This window comes from Choristoneura fumiferana, chromosome Z (assembly GCF_025370935.1).
Source record: "Choristoneura fumiferana chromosome Z, NRCan_CFum_1, whole genome shotgun sequence".
NCBI lineage: Eukaryota > Metazoa > Arthropoda > Insecta > Lepidoptera > Tortricidae > Choristoneura > Choristoneura fumiferana.
In genome coordinates this window covers 1,148,626-1,168,429 of record NC_133472.1, presented here as the reverse complement: position 1 = coordinate 1,168,429, position 19,804 = coordinate 1,148,626, and the positions used below count along the sequence as shown (strand labels likewise).

The 19,804-nt window shown below is 38.9% G+C and overlaps 2 protein-coding genes across 2 annotated transcripts in view; both read left to right on the top strand.

Moving 5' to 3' along the window:
- The first annotated feature begins 4,186 nt into the window (after positions 1–4,186).
- LOC141436290 (tudor domain-containing 6-like) lies at positions 4,187–12,512 on the top strand. Its single transcript, XM_074099239.1, has 2 exons — positions 4,187–4,243; positions 7,352–12,512. Exons 1-2 carry the CDS (start codon positions 4,202–4,204, stop codon positions 8,543–8,545), a joined length of 1,236 nt encoding a protein of 411 aa, XP_073955340.1. The 5' UTR covers positions 4,187–4,201; the 3' UTR covers positions 8,546–12,512.
- A 2,258-nt stretch (positions 12,513–14,770) lies between these two features.
- LOC141434202 (uncharacterized) overlaps positions 14,771–19,804 on the top strand; it is a 30,435-nt gene continuing 25,401 nt past the window's right edge. Inside the window, 4 exon segments of the mRNA XM_074096599.1 lie at positions 14,771–14,946; positions 17,212–17,311; positions 18,636–18,761; positions 19,307–19,425. Coding sequence (XP_073952700.1) covers positions 14,915–14,946; positions 17,212–17,311; positions 18,636–18,761; positions 19,307–19,425 — 377 coding nt within the window. The 5' untranslated portion in view covers positions 14,771–14,914.

Here is a 19,804-nt window from a genome sequence, read left to right as displayed (position 1 = left end):
CTGCAAAACATATTTTTGTAATGGCCCGAAACCAGGCGAAGAAAACTTATAGGCCAATGAAAGATTGTGGCTTGTGGTATGACATATCACCGCTATAAGTCCTATTTTAAACAATGCCGAAAGTCTCCTTATGGGGCAAAACAAACAATATTGTTGAGCAGTTTAATGCACTAATCGCAAAATTTTAGGAGGCAAACGATAAATTACTCCCTTCGTGGATCTTATGAGTCCCGTTGCTACGCAGCTGCTACAAAAAAGAAACACCGGGAGTCTTGTAGCAACCATGAGTAAAGTATTAACAAAAAATGAAGACTGGGGACTTACACGCAGAAGTATGAGAAGAGGCAGGCAGAAAAGGCGAAAAGAAATCAAGCCAAGACAAAAATCAAAACGAAGAAAACGTATCGCAGGACCCGATGAACCATTACGGTGTGATATCGAAAAAAACCAGATATGGAAGTTGAGCACTACGAAAAAAGAAACAAGCACTCTTAGCAGACTTTTCAAAAAGTAAAATAGAACTTGAAAATATCAAAAAGATACCGTTGGGCAGGCAACGAACCCTGAATGGATCAAACAACGAAATACGCCTTACTGCGTCAGTGTTGGTCAAATATGTAAGAGAAGAGCTGCCACGTCGTGTAAAATATTATAAAAACACTCTTATATAGCAATTTTAAGGTAGTAGCGATGCTACTAGATACGGCAATGAGAATGAGCCCATCGCTTTTAAAAAGAATGAAGCTGCACTAGGAGTGCAAGTATCACCTTGTGGGTTATACATCCTCGAGAACACCAGTATTTAGGCGCGAGTCCCGACGGAGTCATAGACGAAGAAACAATTGTGGAGATCAAATGCCCAGCTTCGGCGGCAAATATGACGCACAGAAGCTATTTTAAAGAAAAAAATTACTTTCTGTGTGTTGGACGAAAGTGATTCCTCAGAAAATAAAAACTGAAGCAAAATCACAACTACTTTTTATCAAGTACAAGGTCAGTTAAATATTACAAAAAAAAGATACTGTATCTTCGTGGTGTGGACTCCAAAAGGCATATTATTCGAAAAAATCGAAAAGGATACAGGATTCTGGAGAGCATATTAATAAATTGAGAAAATTTTTACATGGAATGAACTACTGAAATTATAGATCCGCGTCTACCTAGAAAGTTACCGATACGAGAGAGTTCTTAAAAATAAGCGAATTTTCATACTTGTATGTATTAAAATAAAAACACAATATTGTATGACTTTTTTTATTTTATTCAATACACCCAATCTTCAATGTGTCCAATCAGTTTGATGTTGTAGTCTATAGATATTATACTTTTCACTTCTCATGCTCGTAAAGTTCGTTTTTATGCTGAGATTAAGCGACATAAAATGACTTTTTATGCTCTAGTGCATAAAATAAATCTTTGTCTAAGACCAAGCTAATCAGGTGTCAACCAGCCACAACAGAAAGTTTTTAACTTTTTTATTTATTTATATAAAACTAAAAATTAACCAAATCAATCAAAAAAATCAATAAAATAAAAAATAGAGAATTATGTATATAGTAATTCATGAAAAATAAAAGAAACATAGTAAGTGAACCATTGTTTCCACTGTTGCTATTTCCTCGAATTAATCGAAGTAAAAAGCAGTGTAAAACTCGAGCATTAAACCCATTTTTCCCTCGACGTGTCTATCCACCCTCGCCGTACCGGAACGAACGTCTTAAAATCGTAAACGTCGTAAAATGGCTCGTTTATGCTCTTGTTGTACAATCGACTATTTCACTTCTCATGCTCGTAAAGTGCGTGTTCATGCTGCATCTAGGCAACATACAATAACTTTTTATGCTCTAGTGCATAAAGTAGAATCTTCGTCTAAGGTCAAGGCAATCAAGGTTGAAAACCAACAAACAAAAGAGTTTTCTCTACATATTTTTTTATTTTTTTACACCTAAAAATCAATCAAATCGATGAAAATAAATCAATAAAACTAATATAGTAAAGCATGAAAAAATAAAAGGTACAAAATAAGTGAACATTTATTTTACTATTGCTATTTCATTTCTTCGCAAGCGAAGTGAAAGCAGAGTGTAAAACTCTAGCATTGAGCCCATTTTCCCCTCGACGTTTCTATCCACCCTCGCCGTGGCTCGGGTGGCTATATGCGTCTCGGGTAAAATTGCTCGTTTTATGCTTTTTGTTGTACAATATACTATTTCATCACACTTGCTCGTAAACAGTGTCGTAAGCTGCAGGCTAACTTGGTTGCAGTCCTTAATAAAACCTAAGGGCCTTTTTTTGGCGTTATGAGTTGTTGCGCGTACTAATACTGCTGCGCGCGCAGGTTCTGCACGACTAGCAGGAGACCTCGTGCACGCATGTCAGGCACATGCTGCGGGAGGCGGAGGGCGGCTGGTAGCTGGCGCTGCCAAGAACTGCACCAGCGGTATCGGCAATTTTTGTAACAATAATATTTTTCTTTTACACATATACAATTTTACTCGCAAATGTGATGAAACATTGTAAGTCGCACGGGCGGTACTTAATTATGAACATCGACCTAGTCCTCAGTCTTTGACTTTGAGCTTCTAATACTCTCGTTCGTAATTTCTTATTAACCGCCCTTAAGACATAATGTACTATTACGCCACACCTGGCCATAATGTGATTTTTACCGGCCGCTATGCGATAGGTAAAACCCACCTGGCAGGTGAAGACGTAAAATTGTGTACTCACCATGGGCAGTAAAAAAGTTTTACAGCGTAATGTGTAGTGTAATGTACATTTACGTTTTTGGAACGCCAAATAATATCCTAGCCGGTGCTGCCCTCCCGCGCTTATATATTATAATCTTGGTCTGGAGATGTTCTACTGTTATATTCTACTTAGATACTGCAATAATTTCACCATTGTATGAAGATATTTTACTGCAATATTGTTACTGTGACATGTCTCTCTCCGCCTTTTCCCGCTAGCGCGGCTCTTGCTTTCTTTCTAGCGCCCTGTCTTACTCTAGGTGAAAACAACACATTTTAAGCGTTAGCGCGTGATCTCAACGCGGAGTTGAGCGCTACTTGCTGCGGACTCTTAATGGATAGTCATATTTCTAGGGTTGGTAATAACTAATTAAAATTATATAAGAATACAATTAAAAACAGATCAACATAAAATATGTCATGTAATGTAACTTTTTTCGAAAAGTGGCAAATTCCACCGCTTCCTCCATTCCATTAGCTTAGGGTCAGTACAGAACGACTACAGCAGGGCTACTGCGAAACTCGAAACTCTAACTTCGTATCGTACCGTCCCTCTCGCTCTCGTATTAAATAGTATAGTGTTCAGAGGACCGCGCACGACACGAACTTCGAGTTTCGAGTTTCGTAGTAGCTTTGCAGATAGCGCGAGAGTTGATTGCCCGGGCCTGAGCTGAAGAGGGGAGCTTCAGCTATCCACACGCCTCGCCTCAGTGAGGGCTATCGCGTATGAATTCGCCGCTAGCGGCGCCAGTGTAGCGTGAGGTCTCCGAAATGTCAAATCTCATAGTTTTGGCGAGTACGCGCGGTTTATATATAATTAGAATTATTTGTAATATTTTGAAATATCTGAAATGAATTATGGCAAATATGCGTTCCGGGCAATGAATGTCTGTGTTTTGAGACAGTTTTGTCATTCGGAAACCTTTGTCCTCCCTTTTTTCCAACAAAACGGGGACTATGCAACACTGTGGCAATGCTCGATATTTTTATGGTGGTTTTAAGGTGTATTAAATATGTTTTAATCTAAACTTTGTTTTCACAGCGTAATAACAGACTTTGAAAACCATACTTAAAAACCTCACGCAACAGTGCGCCATCTAGTGAGACAAAAAACGATAGCCCTCGTTGCCTCGAGTGTAGTGCTGTCCTTGTTAGCTGTCGTACGCATATCGATCGCGTTAAAACTCATGTTGCACCCCTTATTATTTTCTTTGTTTTTAATTACTGTTTTTTTTTCTTGACGGTTGAACCGAGCTACATCCATGCATCGTGTTGAGTCACGTTGAGACTACGGTGGATGAAACAAATAAAAGGTCGGGTGCTAAGGCCTATTTATGTATTTAAAGCGCGAAAGTCAAAAAAATTTTTTTTTTTGAGGCTGTGCATCTGTGTGACTATGCCAGCCTCATTGAAAGAGTCGATGGCCACATTCATCAAACACTTCTCCTGCGATGTCCAGATTATATGGCTGCAAAGGAGTGCTTGGTGAACCGGTAAATTCGTACTGCATCTTCGGATACCGGACAACTCTAAGTAATATTCACTGCACCATTGAACAGGTCCAAATCACTCGAATACCTCTCGCGGCTATCCTTAGTCAATACATACTCCACCAAATAATGTACTAAGTCCTCAATCTTATTACAATCCGTGCACATTGGGGAATGATCTACTTTCATCATATTTAAAGAAAAAATCATCTCCTGTTCGGAAAGTTTAATTTTCATGGGTAGATAGTCGGGTGTAAAATTGCGTTTTCATCTCGAGGGAGGAACGTATTTTTTTAAATTTTTCGATTGGCCTCGGACTCGAAGATAATGAGGGCTATCGCGAATGAATTCGCCGCTAGAGGCGCTAGTGTAGCGTGAGGTCTCTGAAATGTCAAATCTCATAGTTTTTGGGTGAGCTACGCGGGTTTATTTAGAATTAGAACAATTTTGTGAATATTTTGCAATATCTGTAATTAATTATGGCAAATATGCGTTCCGGAGCAATGAATGTCTGTGTTTTGAGACAGTTTTGTCTTTCGGAAACCTTTGTCCTCCCTTTTTTCCGAACAAAACGGGGACTGTGCAACACTGTGGCATGCTCGATATTTATATGGTACGGTTTTAAGGTGTATTAAATATGATTTTAATCTAAACTTTGTTTCCACGCCCGTAATAACAGACTTTCAAACCATACTTAAAAACCACACGCAACAGTGCGCCATCTAGTGAGGCAAAAAACGATAGCCCTCATTGAGTTACGTCAATGACACCTTTTTTTCACGTTTCGGCATGGCCATCTAGATGCACGTCGTGACCAAGGACACTGGAGGTTGAACGCCGAACATCCGTTTAAAACAAGAAATTTGATCTTTATTACGTCACGAACATATTCCATCTCTTTCTTTAGTTAGGTTAGGAAAGAGATGGAAGTCATTCGTGAAATGTAAAGGAAAGATATGGAATATATAAGTAAGTATTAAAGGTCAAACTTCTTCGTTCTGCGTTCAACCTCCACTTTTGTATATAAGCCTTGGTCGTGACCAACTTGATTTTTTTAATAGTCGGCCGTGGCAAGTGGCCTGTTGAAAAGGTACTGTTGGAGGTTGGATATAGGTAAATTTAACTTATTATTATTCTCATTTCTTTTGTATTATTTTACTTTCTTCACAGTCGAAATGAAAAGTAGTGTCTAACTCGGGTGAAATAACCCATTTCCCCTCGAACTATTGGTGCTCTCACTTCGTTCAAGTGCCAGAAATATCTCGGGTAAAATGGGTCACTTTCCACCCTTGATTATCAATCTACTAATTCAATGGAACATGACCTGACCGCACTCGAAAAGTCCACACGAGTATATCCCTAGGGAGGCTGGCACAATCAAACCAGGGCACCCGGGAAAAAATTACATTTCTTTTACAAATTTATCAATATACTTTCTGTAGTCGATAAATGTGTCATTAATCATCATTAAAGATAATAAGGTCGTAACACTCGCATTCCTGAGCTCTGCATTCAACTCGCACGCTATCTATAATAATAATAATAATATCATTTATTTCATATAACTGGGACACATATTATGTTAGTAGTTGTTGCTTAGTATCTAAAGATTAGTAGGTACTTATAAATTAATAAAACTTTACTCATTCTACCACAGTATCACACTGGTAGGGGAATGCAGTCCCTCACAGTGTGACATGTAGTCACAGTCAAGTCTGTCCGCTATCACACGCAGGACGGTGTTGGAACTGCCCCGCACGCGGCGCAGCAGGGATGTGGCGCGCCCGCGCATGGTCGTGTAGAAACAGTTAACGCGCGCCTCCACAAACATCCCTGATGCGCTACAGTGGCGAGGCAGTCCCAACAATGCCCGAAACGCACTATTATATTGGACCCGAAGGGCCCCCCAGGCCCATAATCGTATCTATACATTCCAACTGCAATGGCTGCAACTGCTGACTGCCGATACATTTCAATCGCAGCCAGCATGCAGTCGAGGCAAGAGTAAGACATTATGCTTAAACATGTGTTAGTGTTGCTTAAACTGAACAACTTTCTCCAGTCAACATAGGTCGAAAAAAGATTAATTTGTTTGAAAATACAAACTGAAATATAGATGCACAGAAGAACCAGAAAAATAAGACGCACAGCTGTCCTGGACAACAGTGTCCAGCAGTGGTGCAGCGGTATTTATTTATTTATTTGGGCCAATCAACTTTTTTACCGACACTAATCTGTCCGCGACATTTTTCAAACAATTGCAGATTTTTGTAAGTAAACATGTTTTATCCATAATTTAATAGATGGTGTACATGAATACATGCCATCCTACGTAAGTTTAAGATATTAAACCGTGAAATATCTTGTTGGAAGTACGATTTTTTGGTAACGCCAGAGACAATTTTGGTAACGCAGGAGACGCCCAAAGTGTCGGTAAAATAGTTGATTGACCCATTTATTCAATACAAAGTCAGGCTTACAGTTTGCACAGAAACGCCTAGCCCGTTAATACTTAATACTATGCTAGAAATAACATTATTTTAGATAAAAGTGCTCCCCAACCATCGGCAAACACGTCAGCATCCTGGATTTCAGTCAAAAATTCATTTAGCAGCGCAATTGCCCTGGCCGTTGGACAGTTCTTAGCTCTACGAGTCCTCAGCCCCGCCAACGCTGCGGTATAGCACGTGGCACGGAATGCCGAGGACCTGGGTTCGATTCCCAGTGCTGGTCTTATTTCTCTGGTTCTTCTGTGCATCTATATTTCAGTTTGTATTTTCAATTTAGGTTTTACGGGATGACCGTAAAAGTAAAAATTTGGAATTGAAATAAAAAATACAAAAAGATTCCAAAAAAACAATCTTAATTTTTTTGTTTGCCTTTCCATAGTAAGTAGGTCAGCTAACCAATACATTTTGTTGAGAGCCTGTTTTTTTTTTCGTTTTACGACCACACAACACTATCTCCTGTTTAAGTATCGTCACCGTCACATCATTTTGTACCACCCTGCAATTTTATCAAGTAAAATAAGTTTCTGAACAAAACCCATATGGGTTGCCAAAAAAAAAGGTTCATGAATATCACTATAACATTTTTTCTTTCCATTTTCAGGCGAAATCTTGGCATCTCTTTAGATTTATCAAATCAAAGTACACAATGTCTTCTCTGGTGGAATTGATGGCAGAGCTTTCCACGACCTGCTACAGCATCGGGTCTTGCCACTGGGTGGAGGTCACGCATATAAACACACCTGATGACTTTTACGTGCGCCCAACAGCTTACAAAAGTCACCTTCGCAAGCTTGAAGTCTACGAAGGGCCAATAACAGAGTCCAAGCTGAAACCAGGAGGCGTTGTGGTATTCAAGTCGCAAACGAAAAAGCGATATGTCCGAGGTCAAATACGTAATATAAGAGATGATGGAAACCACAAAATCTGTGACATGTTTGCTTTAGATTATGGATTCTCGGAGGCTGTCCCTGTGGAATGGTTGAACAGCCCTAAGCGAGAAGGTATGCCTGCATTGGCAGTGCGTTGTCAGCTAGAGCTGTGCCAACCGAAGGGAAAGGAATTTGACAAAAAAGCTGTAGAAGCTATGATATATTTTGTTGGTGATGAAGCTGCCAAAATGATTGTCAGAGGGAAGACGGCGGACAAACTGACAGTCCAACTACTAAACTCGTGCCCGGATGACATATCGACAATGTTAGCTTATTCTGAAGTCTCATCGTTTGGCTTCGGGCCTAATACTGCAAACAGAATGACTTGTACTAATAAACCAAAGTTTTTTTATAAATATAAAAAAGTGCAAGTAGGTGATTCATTCCCAGTTCGTGTGCAGTCGGGTGATTCTCTACAAAACTTTTACGTGTCTGATGTCAAGGAGTTCAGAGAGTATGTGGCCGAGTTCAGCCAAATCTCTTCATATCTGAGATTAGAGACTGAGATGCGACCTGAAGATGTTAAAGTTGGCAAGCCTGTTGCAGTGCACACTGGGTATAAATATGAAAGGGCTGTTATCAAAGAAGTTACTGTGCCTGAAGAAAAAGCCATTGTTCAACTAGTGGATTGTGGGAAGGTTATAGAAATCAATATGCTAAGTAGCCGCCTAAAAGCGCTGGAGAGGGAGTATTACTTCTTGCAACCAGCTCTCGCTATTTATTGTACTGCTGATGAAAAACAAGCTTGGGATAATGGTCTACAACGGTTCTTGTACCCAGGGTACGAGTTCTTGGTAACAGTATTGAAAGTCGGTAAAGATCACGAGACTCCCAACGTTGTAAGCCTAGCACGAATAGAAGGTTAAAAATTAAAAATCAATTCGAGGAAGGTTTCTCGACAGGCGATACCGTAAACTGCTTCAACTTTGCCCTCTAGCCCCAACATTGCCTGATTCGATTTAGAGTCGATAACTTAGCACGCTTTAAGCTTTTAAACTTTTGTCTCCCCGTAATAATAATTCCTGTGTAGATAAAAGTTTAAAACCTATAAGAGTCCTAAGTTATCGACTCTAAATCAACTCGGGCAATGTTGGGGCCAGAGGGCAAAGTTGAAACAGTTAACGGTATATCATTTATTGAATCAGGCGTTACTTTGCGGAGGGCCATATCAATGAACTAAAAGAATTTCTTTGCTCACCCGCGACCTTATGATAGCTAAGTTTATGCAAGAATAGCGACCCGCCCCGGCTTCGCACGGGCAAAATAAATAAATAGACCCGTCAAGTGCGAGTCGGACGCAGTCCCGCACGAAGGGTTCCGTACCTATACAACATTAGGCATTAGCAAAAAACGGCAAAAAAAAACCCGTATATACAGCAAACCCCATACGAGAGCCGATTTTTAAAGTGAATATATTCAAATAAAATTTCTGAGAATATTCCAAGCAACTACCTGTTGCTGTTATTAATATCGAGCAAAAAACGGCAAAACAATCACGTTTGTTGTATGGGAGCCCGCCTTAGATATTTATTTTATTCTGTTTTTAGTATTTGTTGTTATAGCGGCAACAAAAATACATCATCTGTAAAAATTTCAACTGTCTAGCTATCACGGTTCATGAGATACAGCCTAGTGACAGACAGACAGACGGACAGTGGAGTTTTAATAATAGGGTCCCGTTTTTATTACCCTTTGGGCACAGAACTAAAAAGGTCTCTAATCAAGGGCACACATACATTTTTCAGCTCCATTCCCCAATAACTACACCCGAACGGGGCGGTCAACGTAAATGCAATTTTTGGTTAGATTGATATTTTTAAATTCGTAATATCTTTTGAATGGAATGTTCGATTTGAATGATTCAAAATGTAATCTACTAATGAATACCGTCTTGAATATGAAATTATTTATTTGGATAAGGATTGAAGTATGGTTGAGTTTGAAACGCGTCAATGTAGTGTGGTGGTGGTGATAGATTGATTTGTGTGTTCTTACAGTGTGGAGGTGGAGGAACTGCATGAACACGCATCTCATCTCATACTCATCCCAGCCTATCTATATACGTCCCACTGCTGGGCACAGGCCTCCTCTCAGAATAATTTCGTACCGGTCTACGGTAGACTCGAACGAAATGCACATCAAACTGAAGAGCGTAAAAAATTAGTCAATCCGAGTCGACAACTTGTAGGTGGATTCGGATTATCGAGTATTTTCAATAAAAAATGGAATAAATTACTAAGTAAGTAGATCTAATTTCTTTGATTATGAGACAGAAAATCATAGTTATTTGGTTAAAGAAGATTTAAGAGAAATATCTACTGGTGTAATACCGATACATAGGTTAGCTGTGAAAGTATTTGCAGTAATATTAAGGCTGGGAATATACGTCAGATTTTTCGATAAATACGGTAGTCTTTAGTGACAAAAGATTTTTTTACAAACTACTTAATATCATTATGAGTCTACATTTTACCCTAGCGAAGCCAGGTTTTCATCTAGTATCTTGCATAAACTAAGCTATCATAAGGTCGCGAGTGAACAAAGAAATTAAGAAATTGTTTTAGTTAATTGAGCGATACATCACTAGATGGCGTTAGAATCGAGAGGCCCGTTTGACGTTCAGTGTTGTTTGTGCTTATCTCATTTATTTATTTAATCAGTCCCAAACGTGAAGTGACACAAATCTCAAAGTTGTCTGACGGACCAAACGATGCTAGCGTTAACTATTCTGTCACAGGAACCTTCACTCTGATACCTTTGGATTCAATCAATGAGGGCTACCGTTTTCGCGCTCACCAGTTGGCGCCACTGTAGACAAAGGTCCTGCCTGAAGTATAGTGGTTAGGTTGTTATAGCGGGCGTGAAAGCGAAATTTACATGTAAATCATATTTAATACCTTAAAACCGTACCATATAAATATAGAGCATGCCACAGTGTTGCGTGGTCCCGTTTTGTTCGGGAAAAAGGGAGGACAAAGGCTTTCGAAAGACAAGGTGTCTCAAATCACAGACATTCATTGCCCCATAACGCACATTTGGCATAATTAATTTCAGGTATAGCAAAATATTTACAAAGTTATTCTAATTATAAATAAACCCGCGTTGCTCACACAAAAACAGTGACATTTGACACTTCGGAGACCTCTCGCTACACCAGCGCCTCTAGCGGCGAATTCATACGCGATAGCCCTCATTTACATAGGTATAAATTTATAGGTATAAAATAGGAGTTAGAAGTTTGAACTGAATTAGTACAATTCTAAATTAAACATTATTTTACTAAGATATAATCTAAAGGTATCAGAGATAATGATTTTAGAGTTTTAAGATAATTGATACCTCTATAAGTAAGGTATTTGTTATTGACATCAAGTGCAGCTACATTCCTTTTGGAGTAGAAGGTTAGTGCATAAACGGATTTCTGCTTTACATTCATTATAAATATATAGTTCGTTATGTTAATTATTTTGTAAATGCCCAAAAAATGACTGACTATTATCTTTTGACCTTTTAACCGCCACGGTCGGCCACAGGCGACAAAAAAAAAAACTGAAAATCGTTCCATATGCGCCACGAAATGCCGACATGACCACTATGGCGCTTTTTTCAGCTGTGTTTTACCGACCGTGGCGGTCAAAGGGTTAAGTAGTGTTTAAACTCAATATGTAAAGTGAATCTTGGCTTAAGTATTTTTCAAAATAATAAAATGAAAAAAAAATAGAGAAAAAATGTCTGAAATCAATTAGTTACGGAAAAAAAGGTAACACGCCATTTTAATTTCATGTTTGAAATGCATTTAAAAAGGATAACATATCTGGATGATAAATACTCAATTCTAATGATTGTTATGTATTATGTAATTTAAAATTTATCGCATCAATGTCAACATATTATTCTTTGATTTTGTTCAATTATTATTTCCTGCAAGCTTGTCTGCAACTGCTTTCCTTCTTAAACAAAATTTATATGTTTGTGAAATAGGTACAGTATATAATGTAAATTGACCAATCACTAGTTAGCTATATATATAATAGTTACCTGTTGTTAACTGTCTACATACAAACTTTTTTGTGCTTTCAAACCTTTTTCTTTTGTTGTTTCTGACTTTTGAACTTTCGAATAATTTTTGTAACAATGATTTAGAAACTTTGATGCATTGTTTTATAGTCCAAGATTTATTGAGCTTCCAATGAGAAATGGAAAAGCCCTAAAAAATTATACTATTATTTTATACTATTTAGAGCTACGACGTATTCATTTATGAATTTAATGAATCTGTGTTTTTATTATTTTTTAAATATGTACGGTTTAATGTGAGATGGGTTTAGGGTTACACTGTTTTAATAGTTATTTATTAATTGAACTGGCAATGATTTTAAGTGCATATTTTATACTAGTAACACAGCCCGTTTTAAGACTACTACTATGTATTATAGGTACGGTCACGGACTTCAATTCATGACTCACCATGGAACGTTGTCAACGGAAAATCTCAATACGATTTTCCTTGTTAATCAATGCGATGTCACTATGAAGTTTACTGTGAAGTGGTTCCATCGTGGCTCATGAATTAAAGTCCTTGTCCGTACATCATATCAACAGTAATATATTTAATATAATATAACCGAGAAACTAGCTTAGTAAGCACTAATATCTGCGATCTTACTGCGAGGTGATAACTTTTTTCCAGGTATTTACATAGCACCTGAATTTTTTTTAGAAAATAACGCCCAAATATTATTATTACCCTAGTACGACCCCATGTGTATGTAACTTTATTATATAACTTTTGTAACTTTATGTCACATGTCAATTAAATAATTGTTTGGAGAACTTTTTTTTTTATTTAGACAGTGAGAATTATCATCATGCATGAGAGTTGCGGACGTTGCCGTCGACAACTGAGGGCCTGCTCCGAAGTTCGAAAATCGAAGTTCGTATCGTACCGTCGCTCTCGCTCTCGTATTCAATAGTATAAGGCAGTTGTCTCACCGCCGGCGAGGAAACGATTGGCTATCGACTATTTTCTCGCTCAAGAAACGAACAAAAGATATAAGATTCTGTGTGAGTAAAAGAGACATATATATTAATAGTTGATCACTGGCGGTTCACACTGCCGGCGAGAACTCGCTCTTACATCTTTTGTCGCAGCGACAAGAGCTATAAAACTCGCTGAGCAATAAAACTAGCTCAGCGATACTCGCTCAGCGCTGTTAGCTTGGCGGCCGCCCGGCTCGAGCGAGTAATCGTTCGTCGTGCTCGAACACTCGCTTTTCGCTGCTCGCCCACTCGTTTCTAGTTACTCGCTCTGCTCGCTTGTCGCTCATCGTCGGCGGTGGGACAAGTGCCTAAGTGCCAGAGGGACCGAACGACACGAACTTCGATTTTCGTATTCCGTAGTAGCTCTTAATTCATATATAAGTAACATATATATAGGCTCTCATTAGAGATATTAAACATTGAAATCGGTCTATTACTTTAGCTTGTAGAATTTTTTGAAATATTTTTTAAAGTGGCGCCATCTCTGTTCCTAAGGGGTGCAAATCACTCGGTTTAGCCTGTACTATCACTGTGCAAAGCGGCTTGCTTTCATCACGAAGTGCAGCATCCGGCCAAAATATGGTCGTAACGAGTATGACTAATATGCGGGCCCCGCACATCCCGCAGTGTAAATGATACTTCTCGCCCCGTGCTAATGCCTTTACCCTATACATACATACATGGCAAGTAAAATTCTGTCGCCATATTGTATCTAATCCATATATAGTATAATCTATCCATATAATACTAATATTATAAATGCGAAAGTTTGTATGTTTGTCCGTCTTTCACATCGAAACGGGGCGACTAATCGACGTGATTTTTGGCATAGAGATAGTTTATGGGCCCGAGAGTGACGTAGGCTACTTTTATCCCGGAAAATGCACAGTTCCCGAGGGAACAGCGCGCGATATCCGAATTGCTCGCGGGCAAAAGCTTGTGAATAATAAAGGTTAGAATCGCTTGCTATGCTATGTTGTGTGGGCCACTATGAAAATCGAAGTTCGTGTCGTTCCGTCCCTTTAACGCTATAATATAGGGGCTGTTTCACCACCCCTTGATTAATTTTTACTGAGGGATAAATGTGATGCCGTCTCCATCTACCTTGATCTACCTATTCGAACAAAACAAACAGAGCCGGCATCACATGTGTCCGTCATAAATTTTATCAATGGATGGCATATGGATGGTGAATCAGGGGGTTAATCTTTGAGTATTTCTAATACGAGTGAGAGAAACGTTACGATATGAACTTCGAATTTCTGAGTAGGCCCTCTGAGGGGTCTCGTGAATCAGGCTGTTTCAATCAGATATCAAAGTCAAATTCAAAATATATTTATTCATTTTAGGCGAAAAGAAAGCACTTATGAATGTCAAAAAAAAAACTACCACCGGTTCGGAAAAAAATCCGGCAAGGAACTCAACGAGGTATATTTTTTTAAACAGATTTACAATATTATTAAATGATATCTATACATCACAACATACAAGTTTTTAACACAGTAGGTTCGCTAATTGAAGGGATCGCTAATGCGGATCGGAATTATTTCCAAATATCTCTGTCCATGATATAATCATTAACTTTATAATACGCCTTAGATATTAATGTCTTCTTGACAATAGATATATTCGAGGAATGTGTTTTTCATGTACCCATAGAAACGCTTCATTTACCTAGCCTCGCACCGCTCACCTGTTTCCACCTGAGCGGTGCTGTGCGAAGATAGGTAGGTACCTAAATGAAGCATTTCTATTGATTCATGAAAAACACTTTTCTCGCATATCTCTGGTGGAAACGCAGCCTTATGTAGGGCTCAAAATTTGATTAAAAAATTAAATATCTGAATACGTTTCTACGTCGTTAACAATAGAGTCGTGTTCAGATATTTTTGATGAAATTTTTGCTCACAAGTTTATGAACTCGACTGTACACCTACCTACACTACACCACTACCCTCGTGTTTGAAAGTACAGGACGTTGTTTTTCAAAACTTAATAAAAACACGTAGAAAATCTCACGCTTGTCTTTGACCACGATTGAAAAACGCTTCTTACTTTTGACAGTCGGTCGGTCACTTGACGTCAGTGCATGGGACTCTATTGTTTTTAGAATTTTTTTCCGCAACTCCGCGTTACCGATTCGTTTTATTTTCTGATGCTGTGACTAACTTAGAGGCTCCGAGCCTCCATCAAAAATGGTTCTGAATGCCGCTGTGCAGATGATTAGGTAAGTTTTCACTTTGTATTTTGTTTACACTAAATGTAACCTAATTTTTGTTAACTTATGTTTCTGTCCTCATATTATACCGCTTAGTCATTTTTAGAATAATTTTCCTTCTATGCTGTGTACTGTAACTGTAGTCTCAGGCCGACTCCTATCATTAAATTTGTATTTTAATAAAAAAAAGTATTGATTTTCCTCTCCAATTTTCAAAGTAGAAACCACAGATAGCTCACGTAGGGATACTCTTTATTTATCAAGATTCGAACCATTGAGGTTAAATCGTCAGCTTTATGTTAATTTGGCCTATAAATAGAAAGAAACTGTTTATTTGGGGCAAAATCTGAATTCCTTACACCAACCTGTTATTGACTTTTATTTCTCTTTATTGGGGAAAAAACAGATACAGCCACAATTATTAACAGCAGTTAAAAAATGCGTTGGATATAGCGTACACCCTAAAACAATTCCCTCTAAGACATATTGGAAGATGTGGCAATGTAGCCCTCATATGCTTAACCTTTTTGCCGCCACATCAAATACAAAAGACATCACCTATATGCCAAGCTTCTATATTGCAATGCCTAAAATTGAACCTTAACACAATAGGGATGTTGACACCATTAAAAAATAATTCAAAGGCACAAGTCCAGTAATAAAACAAAGTGTTTGTTGTGGATTTTAGCCCTGAAAACCAGATTAATTTTGGATTAACTGCAAAATTAGATTTTTTGTTGCTTTATAACAAATAAATAGTTAGTTAATAAAAAGTATGTCAATTGATTGGTGGTGTCAACATCCCTATTGAACAATTGAAGGTTGCTTTTGCATTGAAGTAATGGACGTATATATAGGTCTTTGGCGTGGAACCTGTGGTGCATATATATGAGTCCTTGGCGTCGAAAAGGTTAAGACATTGATCCATGTGAAATTTAAGAATATCTTTTTGAATTATCTTTTAAATTAGCAGAATTTGTGCTTATTAAAACAGATGAGACTAGAATACAGTACTTTTTTTGATTTCCCACATACAAGGCATACAAGGGGTTAAAATATTGCTAAAATTATTAGTTAAATCCTTCAGCGTATTCCTTTTATCCTCATAAGTCCTGACTTTTTTTATCATACATAGTTTTACAGACCGAGGCAAGTATTCAAAGTTTTGTGATTTTGAAAATTACTTAGTTAAATTTAAGGTTCATATTTCATTGAAAAAATTGTACTGCACCAAGTACATTTGGCAGTTGTTCTTACTATTGATTTGTACTTTGTGAAGTACACGGGGACTTACGAGGTTATAAAAAGGCTTTAGGTGTAGTGTTGTAAAACAAGTGTAGAAGGCAGCATTTCCATCACCATCATCATCATCATCTCAGCCGTAGGACGTCCACTGTTGGATATAGGCCTAGCGTTATAGCGTTTCCATAACAATAAAAATTTGAATTTCTTAATAGATATGTAGCTTATTCATTTCATTAGGATTTCTAAAGATACTAGCCCTGCGTGTATCATAAAATCTGACAGTTTGAAGGGATTTTCCAAAAATAATGGTGCTCTTCATTTACGTTGCTTGATAAGCACTCAAAATTCAAACAAGTAAAATTCCATGTCTATACTTAGCACATAAGGTTATCATCATTTCTCGAGCACACAATCTGATTCTGTGGGAATATTGGATTAACCTGTAGAACCCTGCACGCCAGAATAACGCGAAAATAACCATACGGTATATGAATCTAATATATAAAAAGTGTAAACAAAGATGCCAAAATTCAAAAATATTGTGTGATTTGTAAAAAAGTAACTACAAGTAACTATATTAAATAAATTGACCCGGATAACTCACGTCTTAAATCGAGTCTAGCTCGACATGTTTCGGGCTAATCCGTAGCCCTTCGTCTTCGGAGCAACGCGACTCAGCGGCTGCTGCAACACGCGAACTGCGCGCGGCACAAGTGTGCCGGTGTCAGTTTCGTCGGGTAGTCGCGCGAGCAGAGCGGCGGCGCGCAGTGCGCGTGTTGCAGCAGCCGCTGAGTCGCGTTGCTCCGAAGACGAAGGGCTACGGATTAGCCGAAACATGTCGAGCTAGACTCGATTTAAGACGTGAGTTATTCGGGCACATATATGCGAAAAATATCGTTACAATAAGAGTTGATGTTCTTAGTAAATTTAATGTATGGGTATGTTAATTTCCATTGTGTTGTTTACAATATGTAATTGTACGGAATCAAATAAACTATTGAATCTCCTCGATTTTGTGTCTTGTTCTAGAGAGGCGGAGGAGCTAAAGCAAAATATTTTAAAATTCAAAAGTGACACATCCATGTTACAAGAACGCAGTCTTTGGGCGACGCAGCAACAGCTACAGAAGGTTTGAAAATGTTTTTTCACACCTCTCCTTCAGAAAAGTAACTTTTCCTCCCTGACGAGAGGGAGCAAAGTGCAACTTTTCTCTTCAAGGCTTTTCTAAGTGTTTTATTGCAAATGGCATTTTTTGAAGTTGATAATTGTAAAGCCACGCCATTTTCTATGGTGGTTGTTCTTTAATAATGAATTATTTTTTTCAAGTTTATCAATGCTCGGTGTGAAAAGTTGTATGAGCATCTCGGGAGCAAAATTATTTTCATCTTGGGCGCTAAAACTTGAATCCCTCATTACGCTTAGGATTCTACTTTAGAATCCTGAGCGTAGCGAGGGTATTGTAGAATCCTTCGCTACATTCTGGATTCAATTTCCGCCCTCGCCGTAAATACACCATTTTGCTCCCTTGTGACACAAATAACTATGTTAAAAGAGTACTAATGCGTACAGATGTTTCCATTGGGTAAAGTCGGATCTCAATCATTATACGGCGGCGCCGGAATTGTCATTAAGAAACGGCCAAGTGCGAGTCGGAATCGCGCACGAAGGGTTCCGTACCATTATCTACACAACGTTAGGAAAAAAAAACACATTTGTTGTATGGGAGCCACCTTGAATATTTATTTTATTCTGTTTTTAGTATTTGTTGTTATAGCGGCAACAGAAATACATAATCTGTGAAAATTTAAATGTCTAGCTATCACGGTTCATGAGACACAGCCTGGTGACAGACGGACGGACAGTGGAGTCTTAGTAATAGGGCCTCGTTTCTAGGGTTCCGGAGCCAAAATGGCAAAAACGGAACCCTTATAATTTCGCCATGTCTGTGTGTCTGTCTGTCTGTCCGTCCGCGGCTTTGCTCAGGGACTATCAATGATAGAAAGTTGTAATTTTGCAGGGATATATATGTATGTGTTTCTCATCCAACCCTATGGTGTGGGGTATCGTTGGATAGGTCTTTTAAAACCATCACCCGGACAAGAGATATCGTTATTAAGTTTCTCGATGAGGGCTACGGTATAGATGTCGCTAGCGTCACTTCTTAAGTGGCTAAATAAGAAACAAACAAGCTGAGATATGTGGTGCATAGGGGAAATTCGTGTCTGTACCGTTGTCCAGCAGTGGTGTAGCGGTATAGCACGTGGCACGGCATGCCGAGGACCTGGGTTCGATTCCCAGTGCTGGTCTTATTTTTCTGGTTTTTTTTTGTGCATCTATATTTCAGTTTGTGTTTTCAATGTAGGTAATTATATCAAGGACGCCGCCGAGACCCTGTACTGCTCCTTTTTTGTACTGTGTTAAGAAATACTAAAATTTAGTGTTGCTACTTTCAGATTTACCAAAAAGTGCTAGTTTTGGATTTAGATTATGCATTAGACAAGAAAGTGGAGCAAGACTTGTGGAATGTAGGCTTCAAGCAACAGATTGAAGCGCTGCAGAACATCTCCAAAGACAGAAAGGTATGTGCTATTGATTAGCTTTAATGAGGGCTATCGTTTTTTGCCTCACTAGATGGCGCACTGTTGCGTGAGGTTTTTAAGTATGGCTTTCAAAGTCTGTTATTACGGGCGTGAAAACAAAGTTTAGATTAAAATCATATTTAATACACCTTAAAACCGTGCCATAAAAATATCGAGCATGCCACAGTGTTGCATAGTCTCCGTTTTGTTTGGAAAAAAGGGAGGACAAAGGTTTCCGAGAGACAAAACTGTCTCAAAACACAGACATTCATTGCCCCGGGACGCATATTTGCCATAATTAATTTCAGATATTGCAAAATATTCCCAAAATTATTCTAATTTAAAATAAACCCGCGTAGCTCACCCAAAAACTATAAGATTTGACATTTCGTAGACCTCACGCTACACTAGCGCCTCTAGCGGCGAATTAATGCGCGATAGCCCTCATTTCGAGTTGTCAACTTTGACAGTAAATCGCGCCAGCTAGTGTTGGCCCTAAGGGAAGATTTTTGTTTCGTGTGTATTCCCTATTTACGGTTTTACAGAATCCGCTGCGGAGTGAGGGGCAGGCGATGCTTTCGTGGGTACTGCAAGCGGCCGCCGGGTTCTACCTCTGTCTGTTGCATCAGATATGCACCGCGTTCAAGCTGGACCTACCGTTCAGGTTGGCGCACACTATCATTTAAAGGCTGGCGCACACTATCATTCAACCTGTCCTCTCCCAGAGGCACAAATTTGTGCCCAAATTCCTTTGATCCTGTTATCCTGGGAGATGACAGATTAAAGGCACTTGTCTCACCGCCGGCGAGGAAACGATTGGCTATCGACTATTTTCTCGCTCAAGAAACGAACAAAAGATATAAGATCCTGTGTGAGTAAAAGAGACATATATTAATAGTTGATCGCTGGCTGTTCACACTGTCGGCGAGAACTCGCTCTTACATCTTTTGTCGCAGCGACAAGAGCTATAAAACTCGCTGAGCTATAATACTCGCTCGGCGATGTCAGCTTGGCGGCCGCCCCGCACGAGCGAGTCGAGTGGA